Genomic DNA, 12,636 nt, shown 5'->3' on the forward strand with positions numbered 1-12,636 from the left:
TTGTAAAGAGCACTGTTTATATGTTTTCATTTTTGTGCCTTTTTTTTTTTTAAAGGAGGTTCTGAGGATTGAACCTGGACCTTGTATATGGCAAGCAGGTGCTCAACCATGGAGCTATACCCACTTCCCATTTTTGTGGCTTTTATCTAATTTACTCAATTCTATTACCCACTAAAAATTTCCTTTAAACCATTCCTAAGCAAATCCTTAAAAAGGAGATTGACTGCAGATGAGTAGCCATGATCTCAGATTCTTGAAACATCACAAATCCCATCTTACTGCCCTGAGTCACCAGATTGGAAAATTGATGGCATTTTACAGAGCACGTGGAGAGCATGGTCCAGAGCAGAACCCTCAGGTGTCTAAGGGTTCCAAGTCTGAACCTGGCCTCCAGGTCCTAAGGTGGAAGAACAGAACACATTTTAACATTCTGCAGATTTATTTACAACTTTAAAACATTCACAACAGGATTTCTCAACCTTGGCACTATCAGCATTCTGGATAGTTGTTGTAGGGGTCTGTTCTGTGCAATGTAGGACGTTTAGCAGCATCCCTGGCCTCTACCCACTAGATGCCAGTAGCACCCCCACCCCCAGCTGTGACAACCAAAAACGTCTCCAGACATTGCCAAATGCTCCCTGGGGGTGTGATGGCAAAGTAGCCCTAGTTAGGAGCCACGAGTTTGCACATGAAGTATGTGGCCTCCATTTGCACGCTTGTCCCAGGCCCTATAACGGTTGGGTCAGGCATGCCTAGCCTGTGACCTTGGGCAACCTCCTTCATTTCTGGGCCTCAGTTTCCTTATGAGCCCTTCAGAGGAATTAGATGAGGGCTTGTGCCAAAGCGCAGCGGTTCTTCCCTTTGCCGCGCTTGGCAAGTGCCCTAAGGTAGAGCTAAACGCTAGGGTGCTCACCTGTTCAGGAAGATGCTGCTGACATCGTCGTGCGTGATGGGAGGCTTCTTGGAGCTGGCCGCCATCCGTAGCGGGCGCAGGAAGTTGTTGACGAGGATGTGCAGCTGTTGCACGTACTCGGCCTCGGCCTCCAGCATGCTGAACACCACCTGGTTCCTCTTGCGCATGCTGTCTGCGTGGGGCGACCGGATGTAGTCCTGGATTATAGTCTTCCACTTCCGCCGGCACAGCCAGCCCCGCAGGAAGCTCTGTACCTGGGCGCCAGTCCAGCGGGAGAGTCTCCTGTTAGACTCTGGGCTTGGATCATCCTTCTGGGCTGTGAACTTCCCAAGGGCAGGGACCCAGGCTCTGCCATCCCCCATGCTGGGCAAGCGGAGGACAGCTCAGATATGGACCAGGCTGGCTCTGCTACCTGCCTGCTGCTGGACAAGTTACTTGGTCCCTTTGGGTCTATTTCCCCCTCCGTAAAATGGGTCTAATGAGATGATGTGGTCCGTGGACTTGTCCCATCAACATCTCCTGAGAGGTGTGTTAGAGATGCAGATTCTCAGGACCTGCACCAGACTTATGGGATCAGACTCTGTATTTTAGCCAGATCTCTTGTTGCTTACAGGGGTTCTTAACATTTCTTGTTCCATGGACCCCTTTGCCAGTCAGGTGAAAACCATGGACCTCTTACTAAATCCACATTATACGGTGTACTAGTTAATAAATATATCACACCTGCACCAACATGTCCCTACAAGGATAATGGTTTTTTTGTTTTTTTTTAAAATTTAAATTCAAGCTCATGGACCCCTTGTTAAGAACTCCTGCTTTAGAAGCATTGGCTGAAGGGTTTAAAATGTGGCTCCAAGGCTCCACAATAGGAGGTGGCTTGAGGTTAGGGAGTTGCCAGGCTGTACTGGGCACAGCTCATACCTTATCTGGTCTAAATGACTGCCCTGAAAGCCCAGAAGTTTCAATTAAAGCTTGTCTGGATAGAAGGCAATTATGAAATTGAACAGAACATGGCAAATTAGTTAATCTCATGCTTGGGCTTCATCAACTGCTTCTGAGCACCAGAGCCTCTCTTCCCGCTTCAGTGGGGAAATGAACACAAACACTTAACTCAGTTGTCTTGGAGTCAGGCTGCTTGAAGTGACCTTGTTTTGGCAGGGCCTTGGGGAAGGGCCTTGATTCTCTATCTCTCTCTCTCTCTCTCTCTCTCTCTCTCCCCTTCTCTCTCTCACATACACAGTCAAGGGACACCTAGTTCCCCCCTATCTGACCTCGGAGCTGTGTGGAAGCATGCAGTCCACCCAGGGAGGCCCCAGGGCGACGGGAGCAAGGCTAATAGGAGATGGGATGGGTGGCTGGGGGTCATGCCACGAGGATTGCCTGCTGTGGGACCAGGCCGAGGGATGATCAAAACCTTGTCCATTGAAAGAGGCATTGGCCACTCATGGCAGGTGCAGACCAGCTGACAGGTGGAGAGGAGGGACCTGACCTCAGACCAACAGTTATCTTTGAAGGTAGGAAGGGCTTTTTCAAAGACAGAAGACCTTCCTCTGAGGCTTCAAGAGGATGAAATAAGTGATGGCACATGGATTTCAATGGGTCTTTAACAAAATGTTCCAACCAGATTAGCTGCTAAAGATGGAAAGGTGAGCATCCAGCGGGCCGAAGCAGAGAAGGAAACCCAGGGCATCCCTGCCTGGGTGGGACTTAGTTTAGACATGGTTGACAAATTCAAATACAGGCCCAATAGATGCATGAAGCTGAATGGGTGGTGGCAAAATGAAGGGAGCAGCAGCTCCTTGACTGTGGTTGACTTTTGCCATGGGTAGGTGGTGGCCTGGAGTTGCTGGACCTTCTGTTTTTCCAAGTGGTGGGTAGCCCAGTCATTGAGGATGTGAACTTGAGTGAAGCAGCCAGGGTTTGAATGTGACTGCAAATATGTAGCTGTGTGACCTTGGACAGGTCACTTTGCCTCTTTGTGCTTCAGCTTCCCTATATGTAAAATAGTGATCATCATAAAACCTCAGAGTGTTTTTAAATGAGAATCAAATGAATCCACCTGAAGCTCCTAGAATAGTCTGGCACACAGAAAATGCTTGATGAATGTTATCTCCTATTTCTAAGAAACCCCAAATCCAGATGTTTATATGAAATACTTAGCTTTTAAAGCACTGGCAACAAATTAAAAAGAGAGAAGCACTGTGGGCTAACACTCCCAAACACATTGGAAGGCTGAATTTGACTCATGAGACACCATTTTGCAGGGTCTGGCATTGTGGTCCTTTTGTTCTCATGGAACGGGATTCTCTGGTTTCACTTATTTTTCTTGGGGTGAGTCAGATTCCTGTCCCAAGTCTGGCAAAGCTGCAAACACAAACCATGCTCTTTCTCTTTGCTAGTCCCACTATGGGGTGGTCACTGGCCACTGGGCAGATCCTTTGGTACCTTTTGAGATGTTTTGGTCTCTGTAATGGGGCACAACCACTAAGGCTGACTATGGAGAGTTTATAAAGACTGAGATCCCATGCTGACGTCTGCTGGGGACCCAAGGGAGCAGCTATGAGAGGTGGTGATTGCATGACATTGGAGGGGGGATGCAAGTGAGGGATGGTGGAGAGGTGGTCCTGGGAGTCTTGGTGAGGCTGCACCATGCTGAGAGGAGAACAGCTGTTCTAGCTCCATCTACTACTTTTACTGGAGCCCCAGCTTTTAATCTATAAAATGGTACTGATTCACCCCACCTCACAGGACAAGCAGAAGAAATGCTGTGCAGGGACAGGGGTTTGTTGCTTCTGTCTTTGGAGCAGAGGTTAGTGGGTGGCACCCCTGTGGGCAATGGGAGTAAGTGGCTGCCAGCCTTGAGTTATGCCGGGGTGCTCTCTGGATAGGAGAGGGCTGGGCTGTGTCTGCCAGCCCAGGGGGATGGTACAGACCTTCTTAATCTTCTTGATGTCACTGTCTTCATCATTGGAGGTGACAGTCTGGGTGGACTGGATGCGCTCATTGTCCTTGAGGAGGGATGCGATCTGGAACAGAGACACATGTCAGCTGCTGGTTGAGACCCTGCCCTTGGGCTACCAGCAGGCACACCCCTGGGGAGCCAGCCCCTCTTCTTCCCCAAGCCAGCGATCCCGCAGTCCATGTCTTCTGCTCTGTCTCACTGAACCTGACACATTCCAGACCTCTGTGACACAGTGAGCAATGGGCTGGGACCAGTTCACCTGGATTCTGGGCCTGATGGACTGCCGACTCCCAGAATGATCTTGGTCAAGGCCTTTCCTCTCTCTGGGCTGTAGGCACTGCATTTGTAATCTGAGCACTTTGACCCAAATCTGTGATGATCCTCCCTTCTGCCGTCTCTTTTCCCTTCAATCATTGGTCCCTTTACTTTTTACAAAAAAAAACAAAACAAAACCCAAAAAACAAACAAAAAAACCCCAACCATACCTGGAACCCCAACATATAAATCAGGTAAAGGCACATGGCTCGGAGTTATGTCTGGTCCCCACCCTCACTGGGTACCCACACATGAACTATGAACTAGTTCCCTGAACTAGAGGGCTCTTTGGAGTATAACCTGAAAACTGCAGACCCAGAAAAACTGAGATAACACTTAAAATTAACATTTGAGAGGGACTAAAAATCCCTACTTGCCTAATTTGGGAATCAGAGAGGTTGGCAGAGCTACAAGAACAAAATAAAGGGATGATACCCTGGAGAGGGGGCACCTCCGGCTGCACTATGGCTGGGGCCCTTGGGACTCCTCAGGTAGATGGGCTGGGGAGGTGCCCTCCTGGGCAGGCTCCTTCCACCCATCCCCCATTCTGCAAGTCTTCGTTGGGCCCAGTTTTAGTTTGCTGAAGGCTGCCAACACAAAAATACCAGAAATGCATTGGTTTTTATAATGGGACTTGATTAGGTAAAAGCTTACGGTTCCAAGGCTGTGAAAATGTCCAAATCAAGGCATCATCAGAGATACTGTCTCATCAAAGGTCAGCTGCTGGTAGATCCTGGACTTCTGCCATGTGGCAAGGCAAAATGGTGGCTGGGCCCTTCCTTCTCTTCCAGGTTACTTCCTCCCTGAGCTTAGCTGTGGGTGATCAGGCATATGGCTTGCCTTATGTGGGCTATGCCTGTATCTCTAGCTTTGGGCTGCTGCATTGACTCTAACCTCCAACCTCTCTCTCAGCTTCTCAGGGTTTTTCTGTCTTTCTGCAGAGCTGTAGGCAATCCTGGAGTTCTCTCTTACATGGCTGGGTAGAATGGCAGCTCTCTTTCTCTGTGTCATTCTGCTCTCAGTTCTCCATTTTAAATAAGACTCTTAGCACGGAGGCCAAGACCCACCCTAGGTTATGCCTCACTGAAGTAGTCCAATCTACAGAGGCCCTAAAGTGATCTAATCAAAAGGTTCCTTAACTGATTCTAAACAAAAGGTACCACATAAAATAGGTACATGCACAAGAATGGGTTAGCTTGGGAACATAATTTTCTGGGGTCCACAAAAGACTCAAATCAGACCAGATTCCTTCACAAGGGCTCCCAACAAGTAGCATGGACTTTCCCATTAAAGTGCTAGAATTGCCCATTTACTTTCCCATTTTTGTTGTGAACCCTTTGGGTTTCACTGATGTGTCCTTGTGCCTCACACAGAGCCTGTCACTCCACACATACTTGGTGGATACATGAATAAGTGCATTTAAAAAAACCACAACAGCAGCAGCCCAAGGATCCTCAATCAAAGGAAAACACTGCAATAACCGAGCCCAATGCATCTAAAGATAGGAGCTTGGGAGATTCTACAAACACAGCCTCAAAGCCAGTGTAGTGCGCCTCTCCTCTCCAGGACACACTGGCTTTGTCCCCTCAAGGCCACTTGAACTGAAGAATGAATGGGCTCTCACAATGGAGTGAATTGAGCACTTTGAAAGCAAAATGGAACAGTTACCCGCTCTCCACTCCCTGGATGCTAAAATTACCCTGGTCTAGGCTTGAAGAGTGGCTGAAAATATCTCACTGAGAAATATTCAGTGTGGAGAAGGGATTTTCTTTTTTTCTCTCTCTCTCTTTTCCTTTTTTTTTTTTTTTTTTTTTTTTGACCCTCTGAGAACATTTGCACACTGAAATGAAGACTGAATCTTTGATCTGTAATCTAAAGGGGGGCGCACTCACTCTCAAATGGAGAGTGCAGTGACGGGGTGCCAGTCAACGCCTCTGCCTTTGGCCTGAAGGCTGATTATCACCTCCATGCCAGTTTGCTATTTTTTTTGTGTGTGTGCCAGGTTTGGGATTTGCACATCACACCCTTTTTCTCTTTAGGATAGCAGGGTTTGTGTAGGGGGAGATGGAGGTAGGGAAGGAGTCTGTATTTAAAACTGATGGCACTCTTCTCAGGGAGAGGCATTCCAGGACATGGACTCAGCAGGGACCAGGGAAAAAAATAGATGCAATTAGGTCAGCTGCTTTGCTACATGCACAGGCAGCACCGGCAGCCTTGTAGTCTTTATTTAAAGATCAATCTAGGTGGGGGCAAAGCGCCGGGGAGTTATGCGCTGGGGGTTCCTACTGAGGTCTTGGTCAGTGTAGCCTGCCCAGGGGGCTGAAGGCCCATCCTGCTAGGAGCCAGTAGCAGGATGGCTGTAGGAGCTCCTGCTCATTGGGTTCCTGGGGGCAGCCTTTCCCTAAGTTTGGAATGTCCCCTCTCGGAATGAATTAACTTTGGATCCCAGTGTGGTGGGTGGACGCCTAGGCTCTGCTCAGTTGATCCTTGTCAACGATGGTCATGGGGAGTTGGTCCTTTGCTTCATATCCCAGCCCAAGGGCTGAAGTCCAGATGGGTTTTCGACTCCAAGTCTGGTGGCTCCATGCCCAGCGTCTCAGCTGGTCCCTGCCCACCTGCCACCCCAGATTGGCTTTCCTTCCTTATCAGAGGCAAGCTCCACTTTGTGCCACCCCCTTTGGGCACACACAGTGGCTCCTGTCCCAGCCTGCCTCTCTCTCCAGAGATACTTTCTTTAATCCAGAATGTGTTTACTTGGTGCAGTAGTTGATGGTGGAATTAACCCAGGGTTTTTTCTTTTTGTTAGCAGCCAAGGCTTTGCTAAAGATCTGTGCATTTCTTGCTTTTCAAACAGCTGCCACACAACTCAGCTCTTTCTCCTTTCTTCGTGGTTCCCTCCCTGTGGAACCAAGCAGAGGAGCACCCATCCATGTGTCCCTTTGTACCAACCCCATTAGTGTGCCCTAATGGTGCCTCTGTGCTGGGCATCATCCTGGGCACTGGTAAGACAGAGCTGGAGATGGATAAGTTACATTCATGTCCTGAGGAACTTCCAGCCTAAGAAGAGGGCAGGCATCCACAAACCTGGCCAGATATGCAAGGCAAGTACAGAACAGAGGTGTTCACCCACTGCCCATGGACATGGCAAGGGCTTCCCAGAAAAGGTTTTGAAGGACAAATAGGAGTCCAATGGGTGGTCTATGGATAGGAGGGACTTTGAGTGGAGGGGATGATATGAACAAAGGCACAGTGGTGTGAAACTGTGTTGTGTGATAAGGAAGCAGGTGCACGGGGTATGGGGGTGGTAGGAGGAGAGACTGGAAGCAGGGGCCAAGGCACAGAGGGGGAGCCCTCGTAAGAGATGTAGGGAAGGTGCTCCGTGGGGAACTGACAGGGTCACCATCTCCTAACTGTCCCCAAGCAGTCCCCTGGCTTTCTATTTTCTTGTTTACAAAACAGGTTTCATGGTTAAATGTCTATTTTAAACCCTGAACTAAGATCTCTGCAGTGTCTTCAAGAGTCAATCTTCCAGGAGTCTGCGTGCTTCCAAACCCATAAAATGTTATGACTATCTCTAAACTGCTATCCTGCCCTTTAAGGCCTGCCTTAGTTCTCCAAATATATTTCCAATCATAAATGGGAGAAAAATAGCTCTTAAACAAATGGAATGGTGCCAAACTGAGCATTCTAAGGAAGGGAAGGATTCTTCTCAGAGGCAGATGTTCCTTTTGTTCAAGATGGTTCTGTGATGGATTTTTTGGTTATGAAAGGTGAGACCTGATAGGATTGTTAGATGGGAACAAAAAGACTATGGCAGAGGTGAATTTCTTTGCATAATAAAATGATAGGCATTTTAGCATTATTTCCTATTGCCGATATAGATGGGGGAGGATTACAGGGCTTGGAGGATGGAAAGGGAGGAGAGCAGCGCCGTCTTCATGGGGTGCAAATGGTGCAGCTGCACAGAGCCCCACGTGCAGAAGGGCCCAACACTGGTTCAATGCTCTGCTCTTGCCATCTTGAAACTCTTAAGGGCTCCACATTTTCATTTTGCTCTGGGACCCACAAATTATATAGCTGGCCCTGAAAAGAGACGTAGACAGTGGTGTACTAGTAAAGGCTTAATGACCAACACTCTGAAAAAAAAACAAGAAAAAAAACAAGAAAAAAAACAAAAGACTACCCTGATGTGTAGCATTTGCTGATTTCCATGGTGTAAACACTCCTACCTTGGCCTGTTTCAAGTGACCAAAGATTTAATAACTGGCTTGCAAAATTCTTGAAAATTTGACATTTGACTCTTGCAAGCTGGTATGAACTGGCTCTAGCACCTCTTTAAATGCAGGGCTTGGTAGAGAAAGAGATTATGAACAACAACAAGTGACATGTGGGAGTGTGAGGTGAGGAGGCAGTGAGAAATCCTCATTGCAGGAATGGCCAAGTGACTTGAGGGCAGGGATGTCTTCCATTCATTTTTAAGCTGTTTTCTCTTCTGTGATAAAACATCCCTCCATGACAACCAACCTTTAGGAAAGTCAGTTACATGAAACAGCCTGTGGCATGGGCTTGGGGAAGGAGGGAGGAGCTGCATTTTGATACACACCAGGGCTTTCGCTGACATTCTGGTTCTTCTTGGACACGACGGGATTGTATTTCTCAGACCTCCTGAAGTTGGGCCTTGTTAATAACTTGCTTTATCCAATGAGAAGTGAACAGGCATATCATGTGCCATTTGCACATTCCTTTCCCCTGTCATGCAACTGGTGAATTTCTGATGGTGGAAGCTCCCTGGAATCTGTGTGAGGATGTTGTGGAGCGCAGCCCTCAGCAGAATTCACGATGGAAACAGTATGAGTGACAAATCAACCACTGTTGTTGTCAGTCACCAAGATTTTGCAGCATACTCTAGTCCATCCTGACAGATACATGTAGTAACCACTGAAGGGATAAAGAACAGTACAGACTGAGACAAGGACAGGCTGCAGTGGGAAGTGGTTTGTCAAATTAGAAGAGTAGAATGTAAAAGAAAGAGGTGACCAGAAGAATGTAAGCCCTCTTGTAAATCTTCAGGAATATGTGGGAAGGGGGCTTGAGGGATTTTATTTGGATAGCAGAGGAATGTGGATCACGAGGGCTTGGGACCATCCAGGTGACAATGTCATTCCCTTAACATGCACCCTCTAACTAATTGAGCCAGTCCTCTGGGTGGGTGGGTGGAGAAGGAGCAAGCTGTAGGGTAGGCACAGGCCAAGGGTTTGGAGTCAGGAGATCTGAGTTGGAGCCTGGTGTCCATCACACATGAGCTGAGCAACCCTGGATAAGTCACTTCTTCTCTTGGACCCCAGGATCTTCAGAGCCCTCCCCATTCTGGTGTTCTAAGATTCTCTTTGTCGTTGGGGCCTCTGAAAATTTGCCTGACTCCTTGGTGTTTCTTGTGTACCCAATGGCCTACTTTCTAGGAAATGAGCTCTTTCCACCTTCCTGGAACTCATTTGGAGCAAACAGGTACCCTTTGACCTGCAGGGTATGTGTGTGTGTGATACAGAGAAAGAGGGGAGGGCGCAGGGAGAGACAGTACAGTCAGAAACTTTAGCAAGCTGGTCTGTCTTTAAAAAAATCTTTTGCCTTGGAGGGTAATACACCCAGTGGAAGCATCAGAATCTGTGACAGGTTCTCGGCTGCCTGCTCCCCCTGCCCTGAGCTTCCCCCAGTCTCCCCCACCCTGCCGCCCCCATGCCCTTCACTGCTCTTTGTCCGAAGTGACAACCTGGTTGAGTCAGCGGAGGGACACCATGTTCCACTGTCACTCTCTGCCCTCGGCAGGGGCCTCAGGACAGGGGCCAAGAGGGTTAGGTTGGGTGTGCACCCTATGGGCTCAGGACAGGGTGAGGTGGGGGCTACAAATGATGGAGCCAGCCCTGACCCCAGGAATCTGTGTCTTCACTTGCCCCTCCTCAGTTTAGAGTCCCTGGTACTTGCATGGTGTGGCCAGGTGGCTCTGAGCAGGGTGGTGAGGTTAGGGTGAGGGTGTTGAGAGGTGTGGGTGGTGGGGGGTGGGTACAGCTGGCAGGGGCATTAAAGGGACAGACCAGGGCTTCTTAGGCTTTCATGTAAATGGAATCTCCTGGGATGTTGTTAAACTGCAGATTCCAATTCAAAAGGTCTGGAGTGGGGCCCAAAATGCTGTACCTCTAACCAGCTCCTGAAACCACACTCCATGGACAGCACTTTGCGTAGTGAAGCTCTAGAAGGCTTAAACTAGCAGCAGCAGGACCTCCAGACAGCTGCCTGGAACATCCCGGCAGGAATTTTCCTCATGGCAGGCAGAGGGAAAGGGTGCCTTGGAGCTGAGCTGGGAGCCTACAGTGTAATGGCCCACCCCAGGAACACATAGTCTATGTGATTGTGGGCCTCATCAGATGAGTAAAAAGCCTCATTTTACAGATGAAAGAGAAAATAGGCACAGAGAGGTTGCTGGGACTTGCTCCAGGTCACAGTTGCTAAGTGGTAGGGAAGGCCCCATTTTAGGTTCGAAGGCCCATGTGCAGGACCCTGGGGTTTGAGGTATTAGGTCTGGGCCTAGACCCTCCCTGAAGCCCCTTCCCGCCCCCAGCCGAAGTCACCTCTGCTTTCAGTCGCTCAATCTCGATCTCCCCATCCTCGATCTGCTGCCGCAGCTGCTTGGCCACAGTTTTCTCTGTCTCCACTATCTGCAGCAGGTGCAGGTACTTCTGCATCAGTGCTTCGTGCTCTGTGGCCAGGGTCCTGTAACTGTGGACAGACAGATGGACACTTTGGGTAAGACTCTGCCTCTTGTTTCTTGGAGACCCAACCAGAGCACCAACCAGAAGTGGGGCTCACCCATCTATCTGCAATTACCAGCCCATGTGATGCATGGGCTGTGAGGAAGGGCTGCCATGGCCGCTACTGATTGCTCTGGCCTATTCCCCAGACTCCTGCCTTATGCTTTGACCTCCGGCCTCCCCTCCCCACCCCCATATCTCACATACACACACTCTGGGCCTTTGTGCAAGCGGATCTTCTGGAACATGCCTCCCCCCTCCATCTTTCCCTGGACTAGCTCCATTCTCTTTTTTCCCTGCCTGTCACCCCCCACCCCCGACTATGGTGCCCCCCTCAGCACCTGGGTTTCTCTTACCAGTTGCCGGTCATCTCCCCACTAGCCTCTGCATTCTGCGCAGGTGGAGCCACTGTGATGCTTATTCCTGTGTCTCCAGGGCCTGCAACAGGGCCTGGCCCTAGAAAGTGCTGCACGCATGGATAACTGGGTGGACACGTGGCAGGCCCTTTGGCCTCCACAAAGTCAGGCATGTACATTTTAGTCTGGGGGCCACTTGCACAACCTGCGCAGTACAGCAGGGTTCCAAATGGGGCATCATTTGTTGTTAATGCTGTAGAACTGAGGAGAGCGCAGGCAGCGAGGACCTATAATCAGGGAAGACTTCTTGGAGGACAAGGTGCCTGTTTGGAACCCAGTCCTCTGACTCCAAATCGGTGCTCCAGGTAAATGCTCATAAAAGAGAAGTCTTGGGTGGAAGGTTTGTGTTGGGGTGGGTAATGGGAAATAGGCTGAATGGTTAGGCGGGGCCACACTAGAGAGGGCTCCCAAGGGTAGGCAGAAGGTGGAAGAAATAGTCCCAGGATTGGGGTTAAATAACATCATGCAAATTTGCAGAGCATCAGCATGGAGGGGACTTTGACCAAGACTAAGGAGGTTGAATGGCTTGCCCAGTCCCCTCTATTGTAGGCTGGGCCTCTCTCTGATGCCCCACACCATGAGCATTTGAACACGTCAGAGATGTGGAGAAATTCAATGTCAGTAAAGGGACCCCCTCTCTGCCACAGTGGGCAGAGAGAATCTGAGAAGGGGACCCCAGCATCCCAGGGGAGGTGCCCAGCCTGGGTGGGAGTAGGGTCAGGGGGTAGAAAGGCAGCCCCCGATTTGGAGGGAATGTTCAGAGTTCTCTGGGCCCATCTGGGGTGGGGACTCTGTTTGGCCCGCACACCTGCCCCATCCCTTTCCACTGCAGCCCCGGACCAACCCATGAGCATGCGCTTCACCCTTCCCCTGCCACCTCACATCCTCAGCTGCTTCCCCGCTCTCCTGCCCAGCAATGCCCCACCTCTGGGCCAGTCCTACATCTCAGCAGCTGTGGGGGTTCCACCTACTCTCCAACCTTGGCTGGGCCTTGAAACGTTCTGAATGTCCACTCCAAACCTTCACCCTCTCTCCAGCCACATGCCTCACTCCCCTCTACCTCCTCTGCAGGTGGTTCTGTTTCTCCACCAGAGGCCCCCCGGGTGGTGCTGCCCCTCCCTGGCCAGCACTGCCCACACTGACTGCGCACACCGTGTCCCGCGGTCCTGGCTAAGTCCGTGCCCTGGTCTGGTTTGCCTGGACCACCCCAGCTCCCACATCCACTAG

The 12,636-nt window shown here is 50.0% G+C and overlaps 1 protein-coding gene across 5 annotated transcripts in view; it reads right to left on the reverse strand.

Moving 5' to 3' along the window:
- RASGRF1 (Ras protein specific guanine nucleotide releasing factor 1) overlaps positions 1-12,636 on the reverse strand; it is a 133,811-nt gene that overhangs the window by 92,477 nt on the left and 28,698 nt on the right. For 4 of the 5 annotated variants that reach the window (XR_011648468.1, XR_011648467.1, XM_058294607.2 and 1 more), the window contains exons 3-5: positions 10,814-10,961; positions 3,847-3,939; positions 914-1,167 (exon numbers count right to left, since the gene is read on the reverse strand). Coding sequence is in view for 3 of the 5 variants with exons in the window: in XM_058294607.2 (XP_058150590.1) it covers positions 914-1,167; positions 3,847-3,939; positions 10,814-10,961 (495 nt within the window). In the remaining 2 variants the exon portion in view is untranslated. Of the gene's footprint in view, positions 1-913; positions 1,168-3,846; positions 3,940-4,844; positions 6,114-10,813; positions 10,962-12,636 lie in introns of those variants that run through there. The other variant, XM_058294609.2, reaches the window with a different exon arrangement.

Source organism: Dasypus novemcinctus, chromosome 3, assembly GCF_030445035.2.
Source record: "Dasypus novemcinctus isolate mDasNov1 chromosome 3, mDasNov1.1.hap2, whole genome shotgun sequence".
Taxonomy (NCBI): Eukaryota; Metazoa; Chordata; class Mammalia; order Cingulata; family Dasypodidae; genus Dasypus; species Dasypus novemcinctus.